This window comes from Acanthaster planci, linkage group LG11 (genome assembly GCF_054643075.1).
Source record: "Acanthaster planci isolate LZ-2023a linkage group LG11, COTS_SCS, whole genome shotgun sequence".
Lineage (NCBI taxonomy): Eukaryota > Metazoa > Echinodermata > Asteroidea > Valvatida > Acanthasteridae > Acanthaster > Acanthaster planci.
The window spans coordinates 14,373,774-14,390,879 of record NC_141787.1 but is presented as its reverse complement, the minus strand read 5'-3'; the positions used below and the strand labels follow the sequence as shown (position 1 = coordinate 14,390,879).

The 17,106-nt window shown below is 43.6% G+C and overlaps 2 protein-coding genes across 2 annotated transcripts in view; one reads left to right on the top strand and one right to left on the bottom strand.

Moving 5' to 3' along the window:
* Positions 1-17,106, bottom strand: part of dars2 (aspartyl-tRNA synthetase 2, mitochondrial) — a 167,953-nt gene that overhangs the window by 40,975 nt on the left and 109,872 nt on the right. The gene's annotated exons all lie outside the window — the stretch shown is intronic.
* On the top strand, positions 1,887-7,180 carry LOC147797492 (uncharacterized). Its single transcript, XM_087143552.1, has 5 exons — positions 1,887-2,113; positions 4,086-4,240; positions 4,787-4,894; positions 5,043-5,216; positions 5,562-7,180. Exons 1-5 carry the CDS (start codon positions 2,071-2,073, stop codon positions 5,745-5,747), a joined length of 666 nt encoding a protein of 221 aa, XP_086999678.1. The 5' UTR covers positions 1,887-2,070; the 3' UTR covers positions 5,748-7,180.

The following is a 17,106-nucleotide window of genomic DNA, read 5'->3' as shown; positions in this document are numbered from 1 at the left end:
TATATCAGATTCAAAAATTTCCACCAGCCGGCCTACATACAGACAGCGTACAGGCAGTGGTTACTACAAACGGGGTCACCAGCGGTCATCCCTGAGCCTCATCCGACAACACCTCCACGGCTGACTGAACATTTCCGGATTACCAAGCCTTATTAATTACAACTTAATGATAATCACCTTGGCCCTCCTTCCCAATTAATACATGGGCGGCGACAAAAAGAGAGGAAGCCAGAAACAAGCCACAACAAAGCGCAGCGCCACTCGTCGTCTGTCACAAGGCACTAAACAAGCATGACTTTAGGGTTAGATCATCGATGGATATGAACCGCACTGTGTGTATTACACATGTACACTCAGCCAAGCGATCTAGACCGCGCGTACTGCATTGATGCACAATACGCACCGCACTTCATATGAGAGGAACCGGCAGACTCGTCAAATGAAACGCCACTGTTGTCTCTCTCCCTGGAGAGATATTTCTGTCTCAAAATAGCGACTCGGAGTGTCAAACTCTTGAGATTTATCCCCCGAGAAGAATCCTAGGTTGGAACTAAAAAAAGTCTACGTCTATTTTGGAACAAAAGCCTGTCAATAAGTTGGGCGCGTTTGGAAAACGACAGCACGGACTACGCAAATTCTTATCAAATAGTACAAAATGTTTTCATTTCAATTGATTTAAGTTGGTTTAGGAGTATTTTGTGCCGTGGTTTGATGAAGTTAACGATAGAGTCACAAGGGTGTATTTGACACATTTTTCAAGGTCGTGTCGTGAATGGTGCCACACCGTACAAGTCTGGACCCATCGCACGGTATGATTATGCATGTTATTTAAACTCTGCTTAGAGACAGATTGATTAATCGGCTGAGAAAGCAAAAGGGCAGGTCGTTAAACGACTCGGGGTCGAGCAATATCTTGCATGTAAAAAAGGTTATTGATTGGGGTAAGAAACACGAACGCACGCACGAGTCATGTGATCGCACACGATCGGTTTATGGTCAAGTTGCCGACTGCTCAGAGGTGAAGAAGTTTCCAAACGTGGTCTTTCCTTGCCCCTATAATGTCCAAAGTAAGGACTTATCGATCCCATTTATCCACTGCCCTTCGACACTTAGGCTCTGCATTGTCCAGTGACCCCAGGCTCACAATACTGTCCGGGCTAGTAGATGAAGCATTGAAGTGGTGAATTACTGTATGTGTACTCGTATAACGACCGACATGAGCACAGTTCTTATTCCGAACGAGTGACGCGTTTGCAATGAATAATATTTTGGATAATAAACAGACCCTCCGTCTTATTTTTCATAGGGCCATTGGCTGACAGCCCGTTAATAACACCCGTTTATGTAACAATTTAATAGAACCAAAATGGCGGCCCTATTGTTAAGAGCAATATGCAATTTTATGGTTTATTAACGTTGAACCACCACCTTCGGGAGTAAAATATGCACCCTTAATTCCCTCCAAACATAGAGCAAGGAACTCCAAAAGAGGCCACGTCTGCTTAGCATTTTGGAATTAAAGTTATGTTACATCTACATGTATTATGCATGAAGTTCGAAGAACGGCGTGTGAACGGGGTTAGCATATAAGTGCAAGATTGTGGCTCTATGTACATGTACAATCATACATGTACATGTACATGTACAATGTATACTACATGTACATGTACATTTGAGTCATGTACAACTGTCAAAGATCGGTGACACGTTTCAGAGGACCCTTCAGCTTACCGGAAATAAACGCCAGTAGCATAACAATAGACGGAATCCCCTCTCTGGCAGCAGGGTGACGTCATTGAGTGTAGCAACGCGCAGGCTGCTGACTTGGTAGCATGGAATGCCAAATAGGATATCGCAGAGCGGTAGCGGTGACCAGCCAGTGCAGCGGGGAGCACCTGATCCTATATAACGGCGGAGAGTTTGCTGTTGCAGTCAGAATTTGCCATAGCGCCAAAGAGGGAACACCGGTGACTCGAAACCCGAAAAGCGGAGATTTACAGTGTTTGCGTCTATATTTTGCCAACCACCCGTATTTATTGTAACTTAATCCGTCTGCTTACACACAGAGCCATGGATGCGATCACAAGAACGAGTCTCTACAAACGCACTCAAGGTAAAAATCTCTTAACTTTTCTTGCATCTCAGTGTAGAGATTTTGATCACCTGCAATGGACTTTGAGCTTGATTAGTTCATGGAATTCCTCCATGCTTATTTGCTGTCGTCCACATGTCCCTGTCTCTCCACACTTGGAATTATAGGCCTGTAATATTTCCATAAACACTTTCTTGCATTGTACGTGTTACGCACGCGCCGGCAAGGAAACACCTACAGGTAACCACTCTTGCAGTGCCGAAGTTTAGGCAGGAAAAGCGGACAGTTATATCGTTCTCCATATCTCACTACACCAATTTGTAGCAAATAAAATTTCCATTTCTCCAACTGTTTGATATTGGTCAATAGCCACGTGTTCCTATTGCAACTAAAATCTGTCATTATGGAACTTCGGAATCTCCCCCAAAAGTTATTTCGTCATTTCTACCCTCAAATATTTACATAGCCTTTAGCACAGTCGTATTGTGCTTTGTTCGACATCCCATCCAATTTAAAGTCCTCTGTCCACGTCGGAAGTGATCAGAAAGGGTTGATATGGTTACAGTTGGTGGCTGCGGAACATTTTCGCTATGACAAAAACTTGGGCGGCGGACCGGTGGTACACAATTAGTGACAGGTAGGTCGGTCCCAAGGCCACAGGGCGCTTGCAGGAATGCCATATTGCGCAATCACTACAGCGCTGAAAATGGGTGCGTGCATGCGTGGCGCGGCGGTACCGGTGTCCTATGTGTACGTCGGGGAACACTGCGATCAAAGTACCGCTAATCTGGAGAGAAAAAATGCTTGCATCACAGACATGCTATGAGCTGGTGCCCAAACACGTGCCTGCCATGCCATCGTCTCCAAGAGAGCGTTGGTATTGGCCCGTCATAACGAGTACTAACAGAGAGAAAGTCCTTCCTCTACGGCCGTGCTCGAATCACTAGGCAACGGCTGGAAATTATACGGCACGAGTCTATGGCAGTGGCCGCGGCCAGTTCTCATTTAGTCTTGTGTAAATTCCGCCCGAAGCCAAGTAATTCGTACACGGCCGTACTAAACCAAAGCTGTGTGAGCCTAGGCCCATTCGCAAAACATTTTGCAGATCGTATTTTGACTTATGCATGCAGCCTATCTAATCGAGTTCACACTTCCAAAAATGTTCTCGAAGATTAAAGTGAAAATAAAAGAAAGAACCGCTGTGCACATGCGCTCACTTTTCAGTGTCATTGCATCAGGTGCAATTCAGTGTACATGTTAATCAAACATGCAGAGGTAGATGGCGTTGCAAAAATAAGCAGCGTAAAACTACTCAACAGAAACGGCATGTTCGCTCTTGTTATGCGGTATGCGAGCATTGTTAATGTACAATGCCAATCGCATGAAAAAACCAGGAACACTGTTTCGTTTTAAAAAGGCACCCTCATGCGGTCTGCCGTTTACTCACACAATCTATAAAATGGTATCGTTGGTTTTGTGACATTATAACGCAGGACATAGCAAAGAACAAAAAAAGAGCGCGCGTGCCCTGCAAGTTGATTGTTCGCGCTGACAACGAGGCGCTTTGTATTTTCCACCGGTGATGTGACCCGGATATTCCGGGCCTAGCGTATATTTTATTCAGCGCAGCTACGCTTGCACGTGGACCCAAGTCAATGACGCTCACGTTGGACCACTATTATCAACGGTGCTCAGCCAGGCGAGGAGTGGATTTAGAGAAGCATATGCAATCCACTCGCTTGAGCCTGGTCGACACTACGCATACCGCAGTGTTTGATGTTAAAATTATTTATAGTGCTGTTTCCACGAAGTCCGCTCAGAGATTAGATTCGGTTGCGTGCGAACGGTTATTCCCCGTGTATTGTGTAAGCACATACCAAATATGGTTGCAGAATTAATTTGACTACCCAGAAGAATTTAAAGAATCGACAACGATGAGATTGTTTGACATGTTCTTTGAAAAGACTTTATTGCTCCTCTCTCCAATCTACAGGACTCCTTCCCAGTCTGTTTCTGTCTACACTCGTGGCACTGTGCGTGTCGACGCCTATACCGCCGCAGGATACACATCCTTGGCACCACTACGACCGGCTGGTGAGAGACACGCGTGTTCTCGATAGGCACCATCACAACCTGTACACGAGCTTCGTAAGTATTCCCAAATAAATGAAATCGCCACTTTGGTAATTTTTTTTTTCGCTGGCCACACCCACAAGCAAACAAAAAACAAAAACAAACAAACACGCGGAAGGTCCTCCGGTTCTATTTTGAACGACAACGTGCAAATGGGCTATCTGTCATATTTATATACAGTAATTCAAATATGGTCTTAGTACAGTTCCACTCACTCGACAAGAATGTCAACATCACCATGATAACAATGATTCAACGTGATCCTGCACTTCCGACTTCATTCAAGTGGATTGTTGAACAGTGGGTAGTTGGGCGAGAGGCGTCGGTTCGTGCGCCGGCTCAACCGGCGGGGGATTCCCCAACCGACAGCCAAGCGTAATCTTTTGTAATCTTAAGAAAACAGCCACACAGTGAATTTCATAACTATTAAAGTCTGCACGAATTGTGAACAACGAAGGTAGCAGATTTGGGGCGTTTGCAAAATGAATACAAATGTGCTATTACAAAAAAATACATGTATTAGAGAGCTTTTATTTACGTTATTTTTCTTTTAATGTACAGAAAACCATTCGGCACGGCGACGCCTCAATCAGGCTAGATGACTTCACAATCAGCGGGGTCCCCAGCGTGAACGACCTCCCTTCACCCGTCGACAGATACGCTATGGTGGTGAGTGCTTCTTTTCTTTGATTCGTAAATTTGATCTGGCCCCATTACACCGACACTGTTGGTCAATGTGGATTACGGCAAAACGGCGGCACCAGACCAAAGCTGTAATATTTACCGCCCTCTTTATCTGTTCACCTCGTTCCCGCAGGAGAGCGAGCTTCTGCCCATCCATTACACGCAGCTAGAGGCCTTTGAGCAGATCTTGGCACAAGCAATAGAGGACGAGTTCACACTCAGAATGGCTGGGGAGGAGAACTTCTACAACTCCATGAGGACCGTCCTTACACTTTTACAGCGAGTCGTGTCAAAATTAAGGCAAACGGTAAGCCGTGTTCAATCTTCCCCACTGAAGAAATGGGCTAATTATAAAAGACCAAGTTATTCTACGAATTGAATCTGTAATTTATTAATGTCAGACCAGTCCGTCGACTTCATAAGTTAACTCTTGAAAAGTAGAAATTGATTAAATTGAAACGAAAGGAAAGTCTTAATGACATTAGTATCATGTAGCGAGACGAAGACACGATTTTTTTTAGTAACAACTTAAAGACGATGGGGTGTTACGGAGAGTTATTTCACGTGAGCTTTCTGAATTGCTGGAATTGTTGCCAACAAGGTTGGCAGTTGATAATTTGTTACCTCTCAACTGTTCCCCTTACAACTACAGATGATAGCTCTGGATATTGACCACGATTTCAACACCACCTCGACCGTTACCTTCTCCAACAACCAACAACATTCCTTCTTGAACATGAGGATTCTTTTCATCCTGCAAGAGTTCAGTGCCAACCTGGCTCCCGCCCTCGAGGACTTTGTCAACTTCATGGGCACGCATACGCAGCCGTCGTCGTAGCAATCCGGAGAGTACGGTATAAACTCTAAAAAGCCCGCCAATTCTAAGGGGGAGGAAACAGTTCGCAGCCCGTGGTTAGCGGAAAGTACCCCCCCTTAATGTTTCTATGCAATATACTGAAATCGGTCGGTAAAGGCCCGTTCCCATTATCCAGCGTGGACAGTGATATTCGTAAGGTGATATTCGCCATTTTTTTGTCGCACTTTGAATTCCGTCACTTTTCTACTTATAAACCTTTATGGCTGTTGCTGGAAATTAATAACCAAATATGGATCAAAATGGTTTCAATATTCAGGCAATGGTTTGAAAAGAAAAGAACTTTAAAAAGAAAGTCACATTACTCAGAGTTAAAGACTGTCAATCTTACAATGATGTTCGTTTAGGATTTCCAGAGTCTGGTGTTTTTGCCTTGATTGAGGGAGTTTCCATTATTGTCTACACGGAATTGATTGTGCCCTAATTAATAATCTGCTGGAAATGGGTCGCGGGAATTTCTAACATGAATTTCGTTTCCGATTCAATCATTCACAATTTATTGTATTCAGAACGCTATATGCATTTTCATGTCAAGTAAGCACGCGTTATTTATGCATTAATTTATTCATATTTTGTGCCTCAAGCATTGTACTTAATATGGTATTTATTTTTCCGTCAGAAATTTGAGGAGATTTAAAGATGGGACCAGAAACAGCAGTACTGTTTTTGCCGTTTAATTAGCATAGTATTTATTACAAATTAATTTATTTCGTATTTATAGCTGGAGTAGATGTGCTTGAACATGTATATTTATACTGAAAAGTCGCCTTAAATTGAGCAGGGAAGTTATAATTTAAGCCTTGTAAAACTTTCCATAAATGGACACAACTACATGTTCAAGCCATCCGCCAGTAATACTATTGCTCACGGAAGGCCTTTCTGTAAGATATTGTGTAACATTTCTGAAGGCATATTATAGCAGTGTAAATAATTATTTAATATTTTTATATTAGTATTTAAAGCGGTCTATACTATTTTTAACGTCATGATGGCAGCTGGTGCTGTTGTTGTGAAAACTTTACCAATAATCAATGTCTCAGCGAACAAATGAACGTACACTTTTCCCACGCATCAATGGCAATGGATCAATTACCAATTTCATTATCAACGGGGACTTTTATCTTTGGATAATGAATACCATATTTCTGATACACGTGTCTGGTTTGGATTCTGATTGTTAACGAACGCGTATGACCAAGGGAAAACAGATACGCAAAAAAACCCCATAAAGATGAATGATTTGAAAAGGTCACTCCATCCAGTGAGTGAAGTGAATGAAGATCGAATGGCAAATGAATACCATGCTAGTTGTTTTTTGTGTGGGTCTTAATGGTCACTTTAATTAATTTATTTATGCCCAGTCAATAAAACAAAAGCGGTCTCGGTTAACAGGTAAATCCCAGAGATGTTGTCTTTGTGTTTTGTGCACTCGGCCGGCAATGGTTTTGACGCACTGAAATTAAGATGAAGAAAAGTAGTCGTCTCAAAAAATTACGTTGGACGTATTTTTTGGCCGACAGTGTTTCTCATCCAAGTACACTATCGTTTTCAGTCATCGGTAATCTTTCCACATACTGTACAGCGAATACATGAGCAGGAACGTAAGCCAAGGTTCATACTCAGAATGCTTTTAGCGAGAAGAGGGGAGAGCTATACTGTCCGTGCTGAAGTATTCCCGAAGTTTCCGACATTTTTCAGGTTGGACATTGAGGCTTCAATTGACAATATTTACGAGTCGGCCATATTGAATTGGAAGCGAGGCGAACTTTTTTTATACAAATAAAATGACGAATAAACATGAAAGCAATGAAATAAAAGTTCAACACAAACCGACTTTATTTATGATGATGAATAATGTAAACATTTGTGATTGATTGTACTAACTGTTTTCACGCAACATTAAAAGATGAAAGCGAGACATGGAACCCAAAATAGTCGGGCACTACTTCATTTGGAGGATTACACTGAATAAGATGGCTACTCTCCGAATAAGGTCTATTGGAACTTCTCACTACGGCCCTGGTGAATGTCATTAGAAGGGCATATATTCCGAGATTTGAAATAGAAGCAAACTGAACTCTATGTTCACAGCTTGGCAAATCATGGGATAACTGGCACAGACTTCATGTATATAATATGGGCATTGTGTGTATCATATTCACTGCGTACGTATTTTATGCGGAACTTGTGAGCTTGCTATTTAATATTAAAAGGGATATAAAAATGATAATGTTGTTTTTAATGGTGGGGGAAACGATGACATTCTCACGAGTACGGTACGACTGGGTTGGACATGCGCATGACATTATGCATGCTCGAGCTAAACTTTAGCTAAGACACGGGTTTGAGAGTCGCGAGTGATAGCAAAAACGGAGGGCGGCACCAGACTATGAGTGGTCCTCTGATAAAGCACCAAGGGTGTTAAATGGACACCAGTTTAACACTGCAGATTGTAAAGGTAAGAGCGGCGGGTCATGTGGGGGGGGGGGAGTTCGGTACAAGTGCTTCCCAAGAGAAGTCTGTGCCCGGAGCGCACCTCCTCTACGGACGTCATATAAAAAAAATTGTACTCACAATGCCTTGCAATGCCCACATAGGTCATCGAAGCCAGTGTCAGCCATCTTACCGTGCCCAATACAAAGGTAACACGGTAACACAAAGGCTTGCTAGCCGTTGTTAACCAAATTGCTCGTGGCATCAATAGTTGTAATGGCACGTAATTAGCCAACAATACTCTTACTACATGTATTCGGCACGGTAAGATGGTCGCCGGTGGCGTCAGTTGGCACAAGAGCAATGCAAGTTTAGTCTTGTTGTTTTGCGTTTCGTGTTTTTTGTGTGTTTTTTTCCATTATGACGTTCGTGTCCCCTGACTTTAAATCTTGAAATGCACACCCAACCATGTACAAGCCACAGTTAATTTGCTTTCAGTGCCCACTGATATAATGTGTATCTCCCAGGTTTCTCCTCGGAGATGTTCAGAAGGCAAAAACCATATTTTCTCTGGTCTGTTCATACCTATCCGTTCACAAGATAAATACATCTATAAAATCAACAAATATAAGACAAAGATACAGCGAATATGAAAACGACTCCCGCAGCAAGCTTTCAATTTTCGTTAAGCTGATGCCTTGGGTACGCATACCCCACCGTGGACCTTGTTTTAAATAGGGTGAAAAAAATGGAGTGAGGGCGCACTTGCCATTTACTGTGGACAGAAGCGGACTGATTGTTTCGTTGATAGCCAAGACAAGTGCGAACCGGGGGGGGGGGGGAACTTGGACGTTCGCGTGAAACACCGTGGCATTGGCAGAAGACAGCGATTTCCTTAGTTTCCGATTTCGGTTGGTTAGATTTGCAATCATACCAAAGACAAACCCCAGGCTCCGGCATACAAATATTGTTTTCAAGATGTATTTTTTATTTTTATTTTTTTTTTGGCGTTGGGGAGATGTTAATTATATAACGGTTCGCCCGTACCCAACGTATATATCAATAAGCACTGTATGCTCAGTGCTTGTCCGAGAGCTTGCGAAAAAAAACCTCACAAGCTTACTCGGGTGGGACTCGACCACTCGACCACCGAGCTTGCCGGGGTCGGCTGGCCGGTCCGAGTCAAATGAAGCAGCGGGTACCGCGAACCATTTTCAAGATGCATACAAATATTGATCAAACAATAAACGGTTAACAAGTGGTAAGCGATCAGTGGCGCAGAGTAAGGATCAGTGGCGCACAGTGCACGTTTTGCGGTATTATTTAATTCAAATCAAAGTGTTACTTTTCCCAGCGCAAATGAGAGAGAACAGTCACAGCCGTGCGTGCATGCGACAAGAGCGGCATGGCGTGCACGTGGCAGCCGCTCCGAAAGTCTGTGTGTACGATTCGATACAAACACTTTCCTCGTCATATCATCGATGTGCAGAGGTGACAGAGTACAGTTGAGACGAAAGCTGATAACAGTGGAAAGAGGGAGCCATGGCAACGGACCACACCTGTTTTACTCTAGGGGGACCGAGTGCCGCACGACAAACACAACACGATTAAGAGACAGGGGGAGGTTCCTGCGGAACCGAAGCTTGTTTGTTTCACGAAAATCTGGTCCTCGATCAGTGATCCCAAAGCCATTAATAAATTATGTGTCCATTAGGCGGGTTCTGGTGTCAGTGAACCATGACGCTTGCCGGTATGCCCGAGCTGCAATGTGCGAGCAACCTCACAAGCTTACTCGGGTGGGACTCGACCACTCGACCACCGAGCTTGCCGGGGTCGGCTGGCCGGTCCGAGTCAAATGAAGCAGCGGGTACCGCGAACCATTTTCAAGATGCATACAAATATTGATCAAACAATAAACGGTTAACAAGTGGTAAGCGATCAGTGGCGCAGAGTAAGGATCAGTGGCGCACAGTGCACGTTTTGCGGTATTATTTAATTCAAATCAAAGTGTTACTTTTCCCAGCGCAAATGAGAGAGAACAGTCACAGCCGTGCGTGCATGCGACAAGAGCGGCATGGCGTGCACGTGGCAGCCGCTCCGAAAGTCTGTGTGTACGATTCGATACAAACACTTTCCTCGTCATATCATCGATGTGCAGAGGTGACAGAGTACAGTTGAGACGAAAGCTGATAACAGTGGAAAGAGGGAGCCATGGCAACGGACCACACCTGTTTTACTCTAGGGGGACCGAGTGCCGCACGACAAACACAACACGATTAAGAGACAGGGGGAGGTTCCTGCGGAACCGAAGCTTGTTTGTTTCACGAAAATCTGGTCCTCGATCAGTGATCCCAAAGCCATTAATAAATTATGTGTCCATTAGGCGGGTTCTGGTGTCAGTGAACCATGACGCTTGCCGGTATGCCCGAGCTGCAATGTGCGAGCGCAGGTCGCCGGGGGAGTTAGGCCATGTTCAAAACGGACTCCTGGAACAGCGTCTACACCAGCGTCAAATTTACTGCAGTATTTTGGAAGAAGGCGAAAACTTCGGGCTCAACAGGCCTCTCTCACGGTGTCTACTGTTCGTATGGGCGGCCCGGAAGTGTACAGAAATATCATTCTCTGTTGTGTCCGATTTCACTTCCAAATGTGCATTTGGTCGTTTACTTTTAAGGAACGTCCTAGTTCTGTAGCGGGTGATAACTTTCTAACTTGCAGTTCAATCTTATCACAGTATAACGATCCATAAACAAAATTGATAGTATGATCTACTGGCTAGTAAATGTTTGTATTAGTACCAATGGGACAACGCTCTGATGAAGCAATTCGAGGCACGCACAAAGTAATTGATTGATAATTATGACAAGTAAATGCTGCACATTACCAGTCTCGAATCGACACCAGCTATCGAGACCCAGACGGAGACTGGGACCGGCGAAAAGTGGTCTCGAAAGACCGAGACAGACCTACAGCACTGCAGCTTGTGTTAAGTTTTGTGTTTTGGATTGCTGCGCGGGATTTTTTTCTTTTGGCATTTAATAGTGAAATATTAATTTGATCTGTACTAATGACCAACCACACGTTTACCAGCCACTTGTAGGCAAAATATACGACCGACCGGAGAGAGCAGAGCCTACCGACTCGTTTCGGACCACGCGAATGCGCTGGGCGAGGGCGCTGTTCCACAATAACGGTTCGCTCACGACGAGCGAACAACACTGCCAGTCTTACGCCACGTGGGAAATTCATCAAGCACGTTGCGATTCCGCTTTTTTCCCGTAATCACTTTTCCATTGCCTGACAGGAATCCCCATTGGATTGCTGATGAGTGAAGGGCACGTGATTAAAGGCAAGGGGCTCCAAAGAGCAGCCTAAAGCTGGGCGGGGAGTTCTGAACTGTGTGAAAGTTCGGGGAACAGATGACTGCATTCAGGAATCTCTGTCCTCTCGTGGCGTCTGCAGTGCGGTTTATACCGGACGCGAAGCTCACCGCGAGCCTGCGTCCGTTGCGTCGCACGCCCTTCCCGTCCTTCACCTCGCTCGCACGCCGTTCTTTACTGCCGGATGGGGTAGGCCACCAGAAGCAATTTTCACCAGTGAATCGGAACCAATTTGGGCTTCCCGTCTGTTGTTTGGCAGTTTTAACGGGCCCAGCCATCGGGTGCGTTGCTACACACCAAGCTGCAGAGCAGACTCAGAACATGCGCAGAAATATTACCCACCACACTTTCGGGGGTGGGGGCTACAGTAAATCACCCCCCGACACACCCACACACGCACTTTTTTATGGTGAAGAAAAAATTAAAGCAGATTGTGAAGAATTTGTCGGGCTTCCCACCAAACAAATGTACTCAATATCACTCAAAAAAGGCAAGCAATAAAAAAGCCATATATGTGCCATTCTAATATTAGATTCTGCACGAATGTGATGCATTATAATTACAGATGTACGTCTGTGTCTGAGTATTGCCCCCATAGTGTCATATGGTGTCACCCCCCGGCTTTTCAAATTTCCATTTCCAGGCAAAGTCACCCCCCACAATTCCCCACCCCCTCCCCCGTTTCAGGCACAAAATCACGCCACTGATCTGCACGGATCTTAAAACGTGCCTTCATACGGTGTCAGTCCGTGCATGATAGGGGTAGATAGCAGTGATGTAGTCAAGTACTTTTGGAGAACCAGGTTCTCTACCACATATTTAACTAGTTAGGTGGGAACAAAGCTGAAGTACATCGGCATTTGATGGTACATGCATGAAGGTACGATTACAAAGCAACATAATAACTTCAGGCCATCAATGTTTGATTAATTAAGATTAACTTTTTAGGACAAAAGTACTCGGCCGTGTACTTTTCCAGTACTTTTCTCCTTAAAACTTAAATTTGACACAACTGGGAGTGTCTGAAGTCTGACATTTATTTTTTAATCTTACCTTTGCACATTTACCATCAAATGCCTGTGCACTCTGGCTTTATTCCCTCTTACCCAGTTCAGTATTTTGCGGAGAACGTTGGTACTCAGAAAGTACTCGACTACAATATTGGTAGATAGTCCGTGTATATCTTTAAAAGGCGCACCTGTCAACCCAATTATACGGCTGCTGTTCAACATAACGAGCAATATTTTCTTTTTGCCATTTACAAGAAGAAGGGAAAAAAACAGCTCATCGCTGAGGTCTGTTGGTCGGGGCACGAAGTACTTAACCTCATGCAAGCAAACTTTTGGAAACGTAACCGACAAAAATCCTGAAGAGTGCAGCAAGAAATGTTTTGTGAAATCTTTCTGCGAAGCACAGGGGAAAAAACACAGCTATTTCCTTAAACTTTTATAAATACATTGGTAATGATTTCATGGACAAAACTGCAACTAGATAGATATATCTGATATCGGTAACGGATCTAATAATTCTGCATGAACTGGTTACATATCGATTGATTGATTTGTTGATTTCGGAAAGAGACCGAACTCCTGAAGAATTCAGGGACGGAACTGTTTTTTATCTTTTTTATGCCAAAATAGAAAAAAAACAGTTACCCTTTTCCCCAAAGTTTTAATTAATGAGTAATAGTCTAAACGACGAAGAAGCAAATATTTTTAGTATCAGTTGTGGATTCCGGTTTGCGAGCCACAAACATTATAGATAACCTAGTTACCCATCGATGGGTATAACCTGGTTAATAGATAACCTGGTTACCTATCGATGGGTATAACCTGGTTAATAGATAACCTGGTTACCCATCGATGGGTATAACCTGGTTAATAGATAACCTGGTTACCCATCGATGGGTATAACCTGGTTAATAGATAACCTGGTTTCTACCCATCGATGGGTATAACCTGGTTAATGATACCGCTGTGCCAGTTACTAAACGGACAAGAAGAAAAACGCATCCGGCGACCATGTTGTCGGATTTGCCTGGTAACCCGCGATGCCTAACACACTTATCCCAGGTCAATCCAGTGGTTGACAGAATGGTCGCTTGTGGTCAAACCTGGTTCGTACTGTCGACGAGATGGCCGGGGTCAAGTTTATTGGAATTATTTTCCAAGGGGCCACATTGCGGAAAGTTGTGATACAAGACTTAGAACAGTTTGTTCAAACTTTCACAGAGTACATCCATTTTCGGTGTATGAACGGATTACGGGAGTAAAACCGGAATGCGTGGTTGCGAACAGATGAGTTGGCCTTCAGAAGTACAGCATCAAATTTGGCCTTTAGAACTGGCCTCGAATTTGTCCCTATAATAGTATACTTGGTGTACTAAAACTGCAGCGAGATTTCGCCAGTTAGACAGAATCCAAAATGCTCTCTTTCTTTTTTCAGGACGAACAAAGGAGGTACAGATAAGACCTGATCGGAAACTGGTGAAAATGATAATGGAAAAGTAACATCAGAAGTTGATAGCAAGTTGGGGCCAACACTGGGTTCCGGAAAAAAAAAGCCTGTAGACAGGAAGGACGAGACACGTGTTAATTGACACGTTCCATGCCGAGTGCAGAGATTTTATGACATCACAAAGATGCGGCGGTCCACTGACCTCCAAAACGAACGCCGCACAAGGAATGCCACAATCGTTAACCGTCAGTTTACACGAACTGGTTCCGGAGTGCATGCAACGGGGGACTATCTAGAAGTTTTTTATGTCAGTGTGAATGGATGAGGGTGACGGCAGAAGGAAAATTTGTTCATTTAAGTTTTCTCCTGGCTTAATGTATGCACATACAATGGTCCTTTTTTTTTTTACAAAGGACCATTAAAAAGAACAAACATAGCAGTATCTATAATTTTACCAAATTTAGCTAAAATAAACGAATACAATGAAGTTTCCTCAAGTTATAACACAATAAATGTTGACACATCCATTGTACATCGAAATTCTATGAAACGCAACAAAATAAAAAATCTAATATATCTACGGACACAAAGGCACTTCACAAAACGGACTCCTTAGAACTAACACAAGTCTATGACATTGTTTCCACGAAATAAAACTTCAGTTAATTTTCCAACAAATATTGATTTTTAGTAAAATGCTAGAATAGTCCACAAGTTTGCAAATGGATAATTCGTGTCAAATGTTACACTTGTAATTTTACACGTATTAACTACGGTTAACTATGGTCCTTGTTCGAGCTTGCCCATAGGTTAATGTGCCATATGCGCGCGCATATTATAATCCCTTTCGTAGTTCACGAAACCTCAAGTTGTTCATTGCACAAACCAGGACTTCTACTTTAGTTCGTGGTTCTGCCGACGATTGTCTTGGCAGAGAACAAGAAGACATGAAGGCAACAGCACGACAGAGGATTCCAGACATTTTAATACAAGCTCTAGGCCTAAACGCGAGACGCAAAACAGTTTCTTCATCCGACTGGCTTTTCCGCCAAAGTGCCCCACGACCTTGAGGTTTTCCGGTCTCGTGAAGGGCGCACTTTCGAAGCGGTCCAAAATCCCCGGGTCGATTACTTGGCCCGTTGAAATTTCGTAAGAGTCCGCCCAACTGCTCTGGTCATCCCCAAGATACGATCGAGCCGACTGGCCGTTTCATTTTCAGTTTCTGCCTAATGGTTAACCTTTTGGATTTTATCTTCCAAGCGTCACTTAAACTCAATGTAAACATTCACGTCACAGCATTCAGTGACTTAATCTTAGACCGACGCTCATTAAAGGACAGGTTTGTTTCACACGGATTCGGATCGGGATAAGGGATCCCAGAGCTGGTTCGCGCTATCCATTAGGTGAGTTCCGGTGTCAGTGAACCAGTGACAGATCAATGATGGCGGTCCGATCCGTGTGAAACAAACTAAGCCTGGCCAGTCTTCGGGTTACACTCCATTTTGTCTGGCTGGACTATTCTCCTCTTGCACAACTTGCCAGTGAGCAACTTTTCAAAGTGCAAACCTCAATAAGTTAGTCACAATAATCATGTCCAGAGAAAGTAGCTGCCTGAACCAGTTAAAACTAAAAAAAAAAAAAAAAAAAAAAAATTAAAACCCACTTTCAAGATTGACATCACAGGACCTTTAATAGACCTCAATCCGTGAAGGATATCCAAAGGTATTCAATGCGTTTCGCACAAGAGATATTTCAGAGTAAAATTAATTTTGTGGACCCCTTTCAATGGGAAGAAATTCCCCCAAAATGACGTATTCGTGCACTGCGGCTTGCACGATCAAATCGAGCAGATGCGTCAGCGCTATTATTTCAGTTTGTTGTCACCTTCCAGGTCTTAAAAGACAACAAGGTTGCTATTATTTTATTGATCCCGTCACTACGTAAACATGAACTCATCCTTCCTGGAAAGAACAAGCAATAAACGCCTAAAATCTGCGCGGAAGCTCGTCAGGGAATTCGAAACAGGGTCACAAAGCAAACATGAAAGGAAAATCAATACATGTACTGGGGAAACTTTTAATACAAAAAAATTAAATAATATTACAACTGTTATTTCCTGATTGGTCACCGATAAAATGGACAAGGTATACGCTAGAACCATTACGGGGCATTGAGCAAGTCATTCGTGGTGGAATAAAAAATCCCTACAAGCCCCATTGAAAGGTGAGAAAGTTCAGTATATTTCAACATTCTCAAATCAAAGTGTGTCTTTAATAGGTCAATCGGGAACGTCAACAGGGCACGCGGGGGCGACCTTACAACCCTAGCAGTGCGCCGACCCGGCCGCCGACTCTCCGAACCAGCTTGGTATTCAAACGACCCAGCCCTCTCGAAACATAATGCCGAACTGTCTGATTCGTCTAGCAACGTGAACACACTCAAAAATAAGCAATAAATAATACAATAAACCCCTCAACATCTACACACAATACAGCTTTTGAGGGTGCTGAAGTCCCTTCCACCAATTTGGCCCTTTTAATAGGCATGAAAGGGAGTTCGAACAGTGGTGATGGGGAATGAGGAATCGAAGTGGTTCAACTGGGCAACTGGGTGGGGGGGGCTAGAATTAGTCCATCGCGTTCCTCAGTGATACGCGAGGGTTATTAACCCACACACTACTCATTTTCATGACAAATCCCAGTTTGGTTAACTCTCTTTATGACTGCAAATACGACGGCAGCATCCGGGGTGTCGCGTTTATCATTCAAAAGGAATGAGGTTATCATAAACATTCTATATCATATTATTATTTTGTAAACTCCCGATGCATTATTTGTAGCAATTGCAAATGTAACCGGTACGTTTATGGAGAATAAAGGATGTGTTCAAACGAACCGGATCGGTTAACCCCAAGGCTGAGTGTTGGTTGATTTTTAATATAAGGTGTTACCCCCCAAAATCAAACGGTTCCCTGACTCGGGTTCCGCGTATACGGACAAAAACTTTCCATACCTGAAAGAGTGTGACTAAAAACAGCGGGAGGATATGACGTT